Source organism: Heteronotia binoei, chromosome 4 (genome assembly GCF_032191835.1).
Source record: "Heteronotia binoei isolate CCM8104 ecotype False Entrance Well chromosome 4, APGP_CSIRO_Hbin_v1, whole genome shotgun sequence".
In the NCBI taxonomy this organism is placed as follows: domain Eukaryota; kingdom Metazoa; phylum Chordata; class Lepidosauria; order Squamata; family Gekkonidae; genus Heteronotia; species Heteronotia binoei.
In genome coordinates this window covers 86,686,640-86,701,869 of record NC_083226.1, presented here as the reverse complement: position 1 = coordinate 86,701,869, position 15,230 = coordinate 86,686,640, and the positions used below count along the sequence as shown (strand labels likewise).

Sequence of the window (15,230 nt, the reverse complement as noted above, 5' to 3'; positions counted from 1 at the left end):
AATAATAAATTCTTCAGTCAGGCTAGTAAGGGTAGGGATATAATATGATTAGCAGAACACTGTAAGACTCTACTTGTAATTTCATTGCTATATTATATAACAGTAAAAAATCCAATTAAAAATGGTTGTCTGTAACTATGCTTGTTGAAGGCAGTAATCTAGTGGGCCTTCATTAATCTGTGAAGTCTAGACGAGGCAAGTATTGCCTTGTGTTATAAAACAGTGTGTCTCGAAATGCTGCATTAAAGGCTTGATCCTTTCACTGTTTTTTACTCTCTAAAGTTCTTGTTCCTTACACTGTACCCTATTAAGGTATTTGTGTATAGATCTCTTTTCATATAGTTCCATGTAGACAAAAGCAATAATAAAGATATTATCTTAATTTAATTTGGTAGCTACTTTTTAAAACTAGTTCTAGGACATCAGGAAATTTTCCATTTTTCAAAGACCTTGTTTTACCTGTAGTTCTTTAGACATTTGGGAATCCTGCATTTGCATAGTGATCAAATTTTCCAATAAAGTGAAATTCTCATTTCTGACTAACATAATTCTCATTATTGATTTCTTAAGGGTAACATAGTCAAGTGTCATGGGTTTCTCTGACAGTGCTGATATAGCCCACCCACCAATTAATGATTGTGCAATTTGGGGCTTTAAAAATTGCTTTGGGTTATTTTTTTTAAACTTCCTGGCCTAAGCACTTCTCTGTTCTGCTGAAAGATCACTCATGTTAGCCCTTTGAAAGTAAATGATGGAGAATTTGAACAAAGCTGCTGACACTGGAATGTACTAGCATGTCAGATATTTTCCTTTGAAGAATATACGCTGCTCCCCCATTGGCACCCCCTATCCCCGCATTAAAGCACATTTATTTTCCCCAAAATGAGAATTGTGTCATTTAGTTCAGGTTTACACTTATTAGGAATACTGGTTTTATATCTTTTGAAAGCAACCTGAGACCTCAACATTCTTCTTTCTGCTGTCTCTATATGCTAGCTTCAAGAACAACATTTCTGGGAAGCCAGCTGCTGCCAAAGAAAGAGAAACATAGCCAGTAGAAAGGGGATGGCAGCCCTATAATCATTCAGTAGCTACAAGTTCAAACTTCTCAATTACTTTATGGAGTAGAATTTCGAGTAGACAGACAGTACTTTGAGTTTCTAGTTATTAAAGGCTTTAGAGCCTCTGTCAAAGAAAAAGGGATGAGCCGATGAAAAGGATAGGGAAACTTTCGTAAGGACAAATAAATAACAAAATGTTGGCTCCATATTTTTAAATTTAAAGCAGGGTTTTGTGTGGCAGGCAGAAAACAAGGAGGAGGAGAGTTTATATAGCTTGCATGCCGAGCTGTTCAAAGAAAGGCATTTCAGAACCTGGCCTCTTGACCTTGATATTGCTGGCTGGTTTTATCTCAGGAACAAAGTTTCAGTTTGTTTGTAATCTGTGTGCCATGCAATGTGATCTGTAGTTCAATAAAACAGGCGATCTTTCACATATGCAGTGTAACCAGCATTTTCCTAGGAAGGAACACTGCCTTGCATATGGCTTTTTTTGAGCTTCATCTTATGATGTAACTTGTAACAGTTTATAATCACAAGGAGCAAAAAAAATTGGGGTCCACAAAATTAAACAGCACAGATGGCCTATCCTATCAGTCTTTTTATTAGAACTTTTCTCTTACCCTTCTTCGAAGGAGTTCAGAGCAATATTCCTTCATTCTCCATTTTATTCTCACAACAAATCTGTAAGGTTGGTTAGGCTGAGAGAAATGACTGACCCAAAGTCACCAGTGAGCTTCATGTAGGGTTGCCAATTCTGGTTTAGGAAATTTCAGGAAATTTGGGGGTAGAACCTGAAGAGGGGCAGGGCTTGTTTAAGAGCGAAGCACTTCAGCAGAGTTTAATGCCATAGAGCAGGGGTGTCAAACATGCAGCCCCAGGGGCTGAATCAGGTCCCTGGAGGGCTCCTATCAGGTCCCCGAGCAACTGGCTCTTGTCTGCTTCCTTCTCCCTCTCTCTTGCTTCCTTCTGCATCTCAACTTGCTTTGCAAGGCTTGCTTAGTCACATAGGATCTGTAGAGCAAAACCTCTATTTTCTCCATTGGTTGAGGCTTCTCTGCCTCCTGGTCCCCTGGGGAGGGAGGGAAAAAGCCAGAGCTTTCTTTGGCCAGTTTCCTAAATTCCATGGGAGAAATACAAAGAATGCACCTTTAAGACTAACAAGTGCTAACGTTTTAAGCATGTTTAAGGTTTTGGTTTAAAAAACAAAACAAAACTTTAATCATGTTTAGATCCAAGTAGGCAGCCATGTTGGTCTGAAGTAGTAAAACAAAATAGGAGTCAAATTGCACCTTTAAGACCAACTTAGTTTTATTCAGAACATAAGCTTTTGTGTGCTTCATCAGACGAGGAATTCAGTACATTGAGCAGAGCCACACATAGCTTGTAGGCAGTGACTCAGAATACAAAATGGTACAAATTTAAGATCCAATGACAGAATAGTAAAATTATCTGATAGGCAGTGGTTTAGAATGCAGATGGTACGAATTTAAGATCCAATGACAGAATAGTAAAATTAACAAACTGAGCAAACCTTTGATCTGAGTAGCATGAGCATGTGAAAGCAATAAAACAATAATGTCAAAATGTGAGAATGTCTGTTAATGACTCTATTGTTATAAGCCTGGGCCAAAAGAAAGGCATTTCTATCTCAGAAGTTTTGCCATCCAACCGATTTACCTTTTAACATGTAACATATATATAGTTTGCCATTAGGAGAAAAATACGTTAAAATATAGTGGAAGATGGGTTCAGTATGTAATGGGATAAACAACCAATATCACTGTTTGAGTATGTCAATACAGCTAAAAAGAGAAATACATTGGATAGTGATGTTCTTGTCCACCTAATTTACTTTTTAACATGTAAACATCATTCTAGTTTGCCATAGAAAAAAAAGAATACAATAAAATATAGTGAAAATGGGTTTATATGTAATGAGATAAACAGCCAATATACCTATTTTGAGTATGTCAATACAAAAAAATATTCTGATACACTATTCTAAAAGAGAAATACATTGGAATACTGTGGATATATTACTATACTCCGTGAGAGTGGGTTTAGTATCTGTAATGAGATAAAAAAAACCAATATCCCTGTTCAGTCCTGGGGAGGTGTTTGTCCCAAGTTTCATAATAATTTCTAATTCAGCCATTTCTCTCTCCATTCTGTTCTTGACGTTCCTTTGCAGTAAAACAGCTACTTTGAGGTCACCCATTGAATGCTTTGGAAGGTTAAAATGTTCCCCCAAGGGTTTCTCAGTTCTGTAATTCCTGATGTCCGATTTTTGTCCATTTATCCTTTGGCGGAGGGTTTGTCCTGTTTGCTTTATGTAATGCAATTAGGCAGCAAGGCCTGGCCCCACTGGAGCAGTTCCTCAGAGGCCATGGCAGCTGCCACTTTCCTGTCACTCTCTCCCTCCTTGCCCCAGGAGAGATGAAGACTGGCCCATTGGGGAAGCTGCTAGCCAGAGGCTGTTGCTAGGCAACCAAAGTTGCATCTATTGGTAAAGGGAGAGTCCTCAACTTAATAGAGCGCACCCTCCAAAGCAGTTATTTTCTCCAGGGGGAGAGAGATCTATTGTCTGGAGTTCAGCTGTGCTACCAGGAGATCTTCAGGCTATACCTGGAGATTGAAAGTCAAGAAAACCTACTGTGTTATGAATAAAGAACTGAAACAATTTGTAATATTATTGATAAGCAAATTACAAAAAAGACCATGAATGTTCACAATGCTGTTAATTCAAATTCATACAGAAACTACATCAATGAATCACAATATATACAAAAATAGAGCAATTAATAAAGCAGAAGGAAAAAGAGCCCAGACACGTTCACCACGATTACTTCTGCTATAATTGCACTGCTAAACAATGCTGACAGATAATCTTTTTGCAATTTGTAGATATGTGCTCAGTAGACACTGAGGATAACTTGCATGGCATAAATTGCACAGTATACTTGCATGGTGTAAAGTGCATAGTCCACCTAGAGGTTGGCTACTCTAGGCCTGGCTGCTTGCTGCTGAGAAGGAGATAGGTTGGGAAATTCATGATGATTTGAGGGGTGGAGCCTGGAGACGGTGGGGATTGAGGAGGGGTGGGACCTCAGACAGGTACAATGCCATAGAGTCCACCCTCTAAACCAGCCAATTCCTCCAGGGGAACCATTGTTGCCAATCTCCAGGTGAGGGATGGAGATCATTCAGAATCATAACTGCTCTCCAGATAGCAGAGATCATTTCCTCTGGAGAAAATGGCTGCTTTGAAGGGTGAAGAGTTAGTAATCCAGGCACCTTCTCTTTCTCCATTCTTTGAGGGCTACTTGCATGTTTATCTGGTCAAACATGTGTCCTGCACTCCATATTTTCCAGGGTTTTGAATAGTCTTTAAGACTTGCTTTGACACTTGACAAACTGTTTCAAGCAGCAGGAAGAATTAGCATTGTGATAAACACAAGAGCTGTCTAGTCAGCATCGTAGATGATGCCTTTGGCTGCTAACCAGAGGAACAGGAATCCCCTGAGCTTGATTTGGGGGGAAATTGTATAACTGACACAAATTTGATAAGTATAATTTTACTTCTGAGTCAATACCAAAATAATATTCCTTTATGCATACTTGGAAAATTCCTTTCTACTATTAGAAGCCATTGCTGAATTCTAATGGGTTCTAATTAGGGATACCAGCTCCAGAAATACCTGGAGAGCTTAATGTGAAGCCTGGGAGAGTGGGATTTAGGGATGGGAGGGACCTCAGTGGAGTATAATGCCATTAGGGTGTCAGGTCTTTCTGAGTCTTCAGTGGGGGGGGGGGTGTTACAGGAGGCAGGGACATCACAAAACGAAATCACATTGGGGACCAACACCTGATCTCCCAGCCATGAATTTGCAGCTTGATTTGCAAGTATGTGCTGTTCCCCACTTCTTCCCCAAAGTGTCTAAATGATCCCTTTAAATGCTTTCGGAAATAAGTGGGGGAGGCACATACTTATGCACTCCAAGCTGCAAATTTGTACTCCCCACCCATCAATCCTTTAAATCTTGCAGGAGGGGAGGGAGAGTGGTGACTGCTGGTGGTCAGGCTTGGGGGTGGGGCTTTCCCCTGCCGGCCAGCTGGCAGGCAAATTGGAGCTCCCAAACCCAGGGAAACCCCTGCAGGGACCTGGGGAATGGCAACCCTAAATGCAATGCAGCAGGGCGAAAGCCAGGATTTTAAAAGTGGGGGGGGGGGTTAAAATGTCACGGGGTAGCCTTCGCATCTACTGCGGGACTTACCACTTCTCAGAAGCTTCCTGGGGTAAGGGCAAAAGCTCTGAATGTGGCCAAGTTGCGGCAGCCAACCTGAAAACTTTGGAGTCAAAAAGAGACTGCATTTTGCGTGCAAGCAGGTTTCCTTCCACCTCCCTCTGCCCCACCTCAGCACTTTGCAGCCAGCAGCTCCATCCATCCCCCCACCTCATTGGCCCATTCCACACAACTTCCTCTGCCTCTCCTCTCCTCTCCTCTCCACCTGCTGTTTTTGCTGCTGCAGTGCACTGTGCCCTTCTCAGCTTTCCCAGCTCCAGCTACCACTGATGACACTTTGGCGGCTCAGCCATGGCAAAAAAGGGGGGAAGCAGGCTGCCCTCCAGGAGGGGGCCTTGCCTGGAAGTCAGAGGGCAGTGCCTCCACAGGCCCCCCTGTGGCTACAGGCCTGCCATGCAGTCCACCTCCCAAAGCAACCATTTTCTCCAAGAGGTGAAATAAATGCTTAAATAAATAAGCTTTTTTAAAAAGTGATTTATATAGTCTAAAGATTTAATTCTGTGGGATTTCCAGCCCCTCATCTGGAAGCTGACAGCCTAGCCTAGATATGCTGTTTTATGTTTTAATGCATTTCCCTTCTATCTCAAAATCATAAGACTTAAAGACATTTTAGAATACAAAGTTGAATAGTGAAGATGTCATGCAGAAGCTACAGTTGGAATCCAATTGAACATTAAGCTCCTATTAAGTTTAATATCTGAGTTGTATTTTTTTAAAAATCATGTTTTACTGTGAATTATACAGTCTCCTGTTTTTGACCCCTAGAACTAGATAGTTATGGCATGTTTTCTTTCTTTCTTTTTCTTTTTAAAAAAACCCTTTGCAGGTGGTCTTTTTGTGATCCTGTTTCTCCCCAAATTTTGTAATCCCTTTCCTGTCCCCAATACTAGCATCTGGTAGTCTCTTAGTTGTCCTGAGCCTGGAAATGTCAAGTTGCTGCTTCCTGCATATAAGCGTCTTACTTTCTTGGATTCCAAAACAATAAAAGTTAATTTTTAAGAACTTAAATATGCTGTACCTCCCCATGATCCCTTTTTGGAATCTTGTAATAATTCTCTATCTTACCTAAGATTATTATGTTCCATATAATTAGGTTATGATTTATAGCAGAATTTATACAGGACATTTCAGAAATAAGATGGTGTGCTTGACTGGCAGATGTTGGGACCTTAAGATGGAAACCAATACAGGCTTTCCAGGTTTCATGTGTGTTGCAGTTGGCCACAAGCAAATTTCACTAGGCTAGAAACAAAAAGGGACTGGCTACAGATTTGTCATATTAGTCCCTTCTGTCTTCTAGAAATGTGACTTGTGCTGAACATAGGTAGGTAGAAATAAGTTTTCTTTACAATCTACTGTCAATAGAATGGAGTAGGGCACTGTTTCCCAATTGCAAGGTCGGGACCCGGCACCAGGGCATGCAGGGCTCAATGCCAGGCCCTGGGGCCTCCTGTCCCCTGGCCGTCCCCCCCCGCGCGCCTCCCCCCAACGGTGTCATGCCCCCGCCTCCTCCTCCCTCCCTTCCCCACCGCTAGTAAATGTCAGGCTTTGTAAAGCTCCCCCTCCCCTCCTCGGTGATGAAAATGAGGCTGAGCTAACTCAGCACTGGGCTGCCAGCACTTTGAACAGACCAGGAAGTGTGGGGGAGGGATCAGCCGCCCACCCATTCCAGGCGCGGTCCATTCGAAGTGCCGGCAGCCTGCCCCAGTGCTGAGTTAGCTGAGCTCTGTTTTCCTCGCAGAGGAGGGGAGGGGGAGCTTTACAAAGCCTGAAATTTACCAGCAGTGGGGAAGGGAGGGAGGAGGAGGCGCTTGCGCAGCAAGAGTCAGCAGTTTTAAAGATGAGTTGCTCCCATCCTGTTTTTTTCTGTTTTTCTTTTCCTTTCTTCCTTTTGTCCCTCCTTTCTTTCACTCCTTCCCTCCCTTTTCCTTCCTTGGTATTTCCTTTCTCTTTCTTTTCCCCCTCTATTGTTTCCAACTCTCTCCCCTCCTTCCCTCCCTCCCTCCCTCTTTCTTTCTTTCTTTCTTTCTTTCTTTCTTTCTTTCTTTCTTTCTTTCTTTCTTTCTTTCTTTCTTTCTTTCTTTCTTTCTTTCTTTCTTTCTTTCTTTCTTTCTTTCTTTTTGTCAAACTTTTCCTCTGTCTCTTGCCTTCCTTCATTCCTTGCCATTGCTAATATGAGTATACCTGGGGGGCGGGGAGGGAGAGAAGCTTGAAATTCCCTGCTATTTCATGTTTTCCCAGGCTGCCATTTCATGTTTTCCCAGGATGAGAGCATTTTATATTTTTAGTTTTCTGCTGTTTGATCCTTGTGCTTTTCCTTGATTTTTTATTTTTAAAATTGTATTTCAAAATCCCACCATTCTCCTCCCTTTTCTAAACAAAATATTGCAAGAGTTTTAGACTTGTACATCATTTCCTGTCTCCCGGCTCCACCCCCTAAGTCTCCTGGCTCCACCCCCAAATTTTAGTGGGTCACGAAGGAGAAGTGTAAAAATAACCGGGCCACGGGAACCAGGAGGGGGGGGGGAGTTTGGGAAACTCTGGAGTAGAGGAAAGGAAAGAGGCAAAATCTGTTGTAGTCACTGCGTCACCAATTATCCACACTTCTCAGACTAGGAGGCTGAGCAGAAAGTTTGCATTCTTCCTCCTTCCTTCCCTGGGAATGTATCTTCCACTTCCTTGACTTTATCCCTAATTCATGTGGTAAGGAATTTTTCCCCACATCTGTATTTCTTTTTTTAAAATATGTATGTTCCACTTTTCTGTGGGAACATTCATTCCCCCCCTCCCCTCCGGATGTTATATGTTATAAAAATTGTCTCGTCTCGTAGACAAATGCAACATGGAACCAATACACATAATGATTATCCATTATCACCCATAACGCATACCTCTTTTGAGGTGAGAAAGAGGAAGATAAAAAAAACTTATAATGCTAGTAAAAACAGTTTGTAACCTCTTTGTGGAAGATCCCCTTCCACTTGAGAATTCTTGACTTAGACTAATAATGTTATATAAATGTCACAAATAGATCCTAATTTTGCATGTTAGTGTTCCTTATCCACCTGTCTTTGTAATATAATTTGGCTGTGGTTTACAAGGTAGGACTGACACAGCAGGTAGTATGCCAGATGAGGAAAGTGAAAGCACTCCAATATTGCTGCATTACCCTTTCAAAGTATAACCCTTTCAGGTTAGAGATTAACTAATCCTTCATTTTCATGAGTCTTGTTTGTCAGTTTTTCCACTGCAGGGGTTTAAAACCTTTTAAGGTAATGAGATGTACTTCAGGCATTTCTTTTCTTTTCTGAAAATAATGTTACTTAAAACAGCAGGGTAACAGAAGCAAACTATGCTGGTGCTTGTAAGCTAGAACAGTACCACATTTGTTGAATTAAGCTGTTAAACGAGGCTGGGTTGCTTAACTGTCTTGAGGTATCCTGACAGCAGTGATGTGTAGCGGGTCCCCCCAGGAATGATTACATTAAGAAACGAGACCTATTTTAAAGGACTTTTTACCAAGCATTTTATGTTGCAATGCCATGTAGAAAACATTCATTTAGAAGGCCTTCTTATAAGCATTACTAAATTCATAATGTTTACAAAAAAAAGAGAGCAGGAAGATGGCATTCAGACTGTGGTGTACTGAGATTTTTTCTTTACTGACTTTACTACAGAAAAAAGGGGGGGGGGGCCTTTCATTTTCAGCTCTTCTCTATATAATAGTGTAGAACACTAGTTATTCTGTAAATTGAGTTACTCCTTGGAAAATTCTTTAAGTTATGACTTTTAGCAGGATTTTAATTAATTAGACTCAAATGTTTTTTTTTTCTTTTTCTAGGTTACTGTGTGCAATCCAAGAACTGAAGGAAAACCTCTCATTTTTATGATGTTGTGGACAATACCTTGAGTCAAGACTGCTTCTCTTGCATCAATTTATATTGTGTTGTGGAAGGAAAAGCATAACAGAAGAAATTCTAATTTATTTTCTGTTGGACCACAGCACATTTGATTTAAGTACTTGAAAGTGCTGCTGTCACCCAGATTTGGAGCTTTGTGTCTTGCTCCTTGTGTTGGGGGTTTGCACTTTGAACTGTTAACCATGAGTGAGTTCTGGTTGTGTTTCAACTGCTGTATTGCAGAACAGCCTCAACCTGTAAGTATAAATCTTAATTTTGTTCTCTAGTCAATTAATAAAGTTCATTACATTCATTATAATCAATTGATTTTTTTCTCTGCATGTGAGTTAATAAATTATGTGGAAACCGGAAGTGGTCACACCGCAATGCTGTCCTGGATGTACTAGGCTACTAATAATGGTTAAGCATAAAATCACCTTGATGCCATGGTACCTGTAGCTTGTAATGCATTATGGGAAGCCAGTGGTCCGGTGTGACAGCCAGTGGTTTGGAGTCTTGGGATTTTCAGGAATGCACAGAAGTACAATCAAACATTTTAAAATTTGTAGTGCATTTGCTTTTCAAAAAATATTGTTAGATTGTATGCACTAACATATATATATTTACATTTTTATTCCATCCTTTTTCTAAAGTTCTCAGAATGGAACACCAGCTTCTCTCCCCCTCCCACAGCAATTATGTGAGGTAGGTAGGGTTGAGAGGTAATGACTGCCCAAAATCATTTAGTGAATTTTATGGGGTAACATGGATTTGAACCCAGTTCTCCCGGATGCAGTGTAGTGCCCATACTCAGCAGCTGCCTTTTAAAGTTATGCCTAGTTTTTCACTGTGCATATTAGCTACACGTTTATCCTAATTTCTGACTAAGAATGGAGAATGTTTTTCAAATATGTAGACAGCATACATCATTCCTTACTCTGATACAGTGCTGCACTCGAAATAGTACAATAGTGTAGATATTCTTATTTATATTATATTATATATAGTCCATCTTTCTCATTGAGACTCAAGGCAGATTATGTAGTGTAAATCAAATATAATCAACAAGATGGGACATCCAATAAACATTGCTGTATTGGATGTGTATAGAGCATGCGTATAGAGCCAAATGAATCGGCTTAATTGAAAGCTGTACACCCCATCTGTCATAGCAACAGAAATAGATGGGGAAGATAGATTTGTATGCATACAGATTATATAGTCTGAAATGCCTTATCAATTACTGTTACTAATCTGTTTGATGCAAAAATTGTTAGAGGAGGAGCTGTTATCAGTTCAATTCAATTTTCAAATTAAATGGAACACTGGAAGCTTTTCAGTACTTATTTACATTGGGAAAAAGATATAGAAGGCAAAATTAGGAGTAGAACTACAACAAAAAGTGAAGTGAATAGTGGAAAGTGTGATGGTATGTCTAGGTAGCTAGAATTTAGGAATGTTCATGAAAGGCCGCCTACACTACTGTTATTGTAAAATAATGTAACTCTGATTAATCTGCTAAGAAGAAAGAATACTCTAAAATAGTGCTTGTATCCAACTATAAATATATAAAAAGGAATGCTCACAAAATGTGGTCTTTGGATTGTACCTCTTCAAGTTTCTGGAGAATCACCACCTGATTGAATACTCAAGACTCACAACATTTAAAAAAAAACATTCTCAGCAGCAAAATGATGTGATCCTTACAATAGAAGCTTGTCTTTTCTTAAGTGCATATAACTCTTATAGAAAAACAATAATGCTACACAGTTGATGATAAAACTTTGTTGTGTGTATTGTGCTGTTAACTTTCAATCACAGCATAAAGGTACAGAACATTACCGCTAGTTAACAGTAAACTTCAGTTAACTTTAATTGTTCTGGATAATACATTCATTTGAGATAAAACAAGATGTGTAAGTAATATAACCATAATCATTGTACTTACTTTTGTGACACAGCTCATGCTAGTCTTGGGACATGGGAATACTATGAATTTGCGGGCATTCTGCTAACAATAATAAGGACTTCTTGTAAAGGACTATTTGTGGGGATAGTGGTCTATTTCAAGCAGGTTGATTTCTCTTGAATTGTGATTTGAGAAGTTAAATTTGGCTTCAGAGCTTGCAGTGTGTCTGGCAATCTACAGGAGGCTCAGGGGAAATCCCAAGGTGACATGAGGTAGCTCTAGGAATCACCAGAACCCCTATAGTAAAACTAATTTTTTCCTCCCACCACCACTTGGGCAAGGATAGCTGCTTTCATAGTGGAAGACCTGGCAGTCCTAATATCAAAGGAGGAAGAATGAAGTTATGTCAGGGAGGGAGGTTATCCATAACTCTGCTACATTTCAGGCAGAAGCACCTGCTGAGCAGAAGTCTCACCTAGCCACAGCCACTCTCTTAAAACACTTGGCAGGCATCAGGAAAGCCATCCACAGACACCTTGGTACCTGCAAGCTCTCATGTTGAGACCTTGTTGTCTGTTAATCATCATTGTCACATTATTTATATATGAACTTGCCCATACATTCACCAAACTACAAAGCCTAGCTGTCCCAACAAAAGGAAATGACAATAAACTAGAGAAAAACATTTTGCCATGTTTCACAGTGAAATTAGGATACCCAAGCACCAGGTAAGACTGCTAGAGTTGCAGTGGAGGAAAACTGAGACTGGACAAATACAGATTAGTGTGCATATGAAGGCCTTCTCTGTGGTGATGATGTCAGCGAAGTGACAATACATCATTTCCACCATTATGTGTGCCCAAAGCTTTCTAGCAATTCTATTTAGGGTAGTAAGAGAATTTTACAGTTTGATCTCCAGATCCATTTGCAGCTCACTGTCACCAATTTGCTAGACATCATTAACCATAGCATCCTTCTTGTCAACCTGGCTAGACTGGGTTTGGGAGGCTCAGTATGGGAATGATTTCAGTCTTCTGTGGTGTGGAGGTGCTAGATGGGGTTGTTCTGAAATGCTGAGTTCCGTGGCCTTTGGTTTATTGAAAGATTGGAATCATAGCTTGGAGGTCCTTTTAGAGTCATTTTTTGTACTTAGTGTGGAAGTAGCCCAAAACACTTTTTAGCTACTGAGAATTGTTCCCAAGGTGAAAAAGAAAAAGCCCACATTGTGACAGTCACACGTGTCTTAATAATAGCCAGCCATGATGCTCTAAACAGAGTTGCCCTAAGATTATGAAACTTCACTTCATTCAAAATTTGGCAATGAGAATACTTAATGGAACTCACCTGTAATGTCATCAAGCTAGTACTCAGCACTGGTTTCCATTTTGTTTCCTCAGTACAAGATGTTGACATTGATCCCTATATGACTTTAACCTGGGAACCTGAAAGGTGGCCTCCAAGCCAACCCAGGGTTTATGATAGGCACAGGGGGCTTTTCCCCGAGTTGCAGCCATAGTGGATATCTCACCAATACAATACAATGCAATGCAATGGCAGGGACTGGCAGTTTAGAGATGACAATTTTAGCCATTTCTCCCTAACTGTGGAATTCTTCTCTCAGGAACTGAGAATGTACACTTTTCTAAAGGCCTTTAGGATGGATTTTAAGACTTGCCTTTTCCTGCCAGAGAACACTTGAATTGGATCAGGGAATTAAGTAGCAATGAAGGTGGGGATAAATTCATAATTGGCACTGTTAAAAGTTGATATAAAGTAGTTTTGATTTATTGGCACTTATCTGTATATCTATACACACACACATATATATATCTATACACACACATATACATATATCTATACACATATACATTTTATATAAAACATTGTAAAATGCCTTGGAGAGTTTCAGGTTAAAACATGGTCAATGACTGAATAAAAATAAATCTTTCATAGTTCTCTGTGGTACAATATAGGTTTCACCTAAGATGTTTTTCCTTTATCAGTTGTCCTGAGGCCAACTTTTTGCCCCTCTATAGATGAATAACGTGGTTTGTTTTTTTAAGAGGAAGAGTTTCATGCTGTAACTACTGACACGTATCCTGTCATGGAGCTTTAATATTTCATCATGTTGGTTGATCTTTGCACAGATATTTCCTGTGTTGATTTTCAGGGGCTCAGCAAATTGAAATAGTCATTTCCCCCCTTTCTTACTTATTTTCTAATAGTCTGTTTATAAGGAGGTATCACTTAAAGTGCCAGAGTTTATTACATACTGCTATGTTTCTTTTAAGGTATTTTTAGTACAGTTTTCAGTAGCAGGAATATGAAATCCTTTTCTAAGAACAATCATTTATACGCAGGGGTGGCCAACGGTTTTTTGCCTACAACTCCCATCAGCCCCATTCATTGACCATGCTGGCTGGGGCTGATGGGAGTTGTAGGCAAAAAACATCTGGAGAGCTACCGTTGGCCACCCCTGATTTATAGGCTTTTAAATTTGTTACTTGAGGTAAGATTTGGGCCTTCAGCTTTTCTTTTGAGTGACATCTGTATTTCAGGATCAGTCTACAGGAGATGACCTCCGGAACTTCCTTCCAAATAATGAGGAGAATGTTTGATTTGTGTCCATTCTTTTATATAGTGATTGACCTGTTCCTTCTATGTAGACAGCAGAAAAGTAATGTTAACACATAATAGCATAAATTGCATCGGAGAATGAACAAGTGGAAAGTCCAAGAATGTATAGCTGATTATTTTAGGTCCTATAATAGTACTGTATTGTCTGAATGTATGTGGCATCTTGGTTTGTTGTAGAATCTGACCCCTGCATTTATGCTTCTGATAAATGGTCCATTGTTGTTGGTATGAGTCAATTTTAGGCTAAGGGACTATCTGTCAGAAAGAAAAGGCCTGCTTCCCAAGACCAGGGGGAGAGAAATATTATCTAAAACAGAGGTGTCAAACATGCAGCCCAGAGGCTGAATGAGGCCCCCAGAGGGCTCCTGTCAGGCCCACGAGCAAGTCTGCTTCCTTCTCCCTCTCTCTCGCTTTTTTCATTATCAGAGACTGTTAAATAAAATATTGCAAGAGTGCTAATCTTTTAAGCATATTTTATTTAAAGCTTTTGGGGGGGGGGAATCTTTAATTGTGTTTGTCTGTGTCCTTTATAAAGTTTATATCTCTGCTACCTGGCAATACATTTCATGACACACATGGCCCAACCCGACAAGGTCTCATTTATGTCAGATCTGGCCCTTATGAGTTCAACACCAACCCCTGATCTAGAATAAGCTGTAGTTGCATTAATCTGATTTGAGCTGATTTGAGCTTGTAGGTCAGGGATCTCCACCCATGGGCCGTGGGCCAGTACTGGTCTGTGGCTGTTCAGCAACCAGGCCGCACAGGAGGTAAGTGTCAGGCAAACAGCACGGGCAGATCTAGGAGTGGGGAAGTGATCTGTGCACCAATTGGACGAACCTCTGGGCCCGGCAGCCCCTCCTGGCTGCAGAACCTTGCCTGGTTCTTTTCCCCCCTTTCCAGATGTCAGGCAGACACCAGCGCCTCTGGTGGCCAGGAGGTGGCATTGGAATGATCCGACTTGCTGGGCTGCTGCTGTAGTGCACACTGCCCTATGCGCACACAAGGAGGATGTTTAGGGGCAGGGGCAGCAGTGCGACTGCACAGAGTGAGAGAGCGCGAGAGAGTAAGTATGTGATGCTTGTGTGCCTGCCGCCTTCCTCTCTTTACCGCGAGCTGCTTTTTTTCTTCCTACTCCTTCAGGCAAGCTTCACTTCTCTGCTTCCTCCCCTGACATAAAAAACCCACCAGGATAGAGGCTCTGTGTTACTAGGCTTGTGCATTTTAGATAGAAGGCTCCTGCGGTGTTTCCATATAGGTTTTTGAACATATTTTTGTTCTGTTGAAGAAGGGAGTTCATAAATGGAAAAGTGGTATAAAATATTTAAATAGAAAAAACAGGAGAAAAATTGCAGAGAATTTTTAAACGGAGGAAGGATTTTTCCCTTCTGTCATCGAGTCTAAACATGCTTCTTGAACG

The 15,230-nt window shown here is 40.6% G+C and overlaps 1 protein-coding gene across 3 annotated transcripts in view; it reads left to right on the top strand.

The window, feature by feature from the left end:
* Window positions 1-15,230, top strand: part of CDC42SE2 (CDC42 small effector 2) — a 125,360-nt gene that overhangs the window by 82,789 nt on the left and 27,341 nt on the right. For 2 of the 3 annotated variants that reach the window (XM_060235504.1, XM_060235506.1), the window contains one exon: window positions 9,207-9,521. In XM_060235504.1, the coding sequence (XP_060091487.1) occupies window positions 9,468-9,521 (54 nt within the window). In that variant the 5' untranslated portion in view covers window positions 9,207-9,467. Of the gene's footprint in view, window positions 1-6,551; window positions 6,572-9,206; window positions 9,522-15,230 lie in introns of those variants that run through there. The other variant, XM_060235505.1, reaches the window with a different exon arrangement.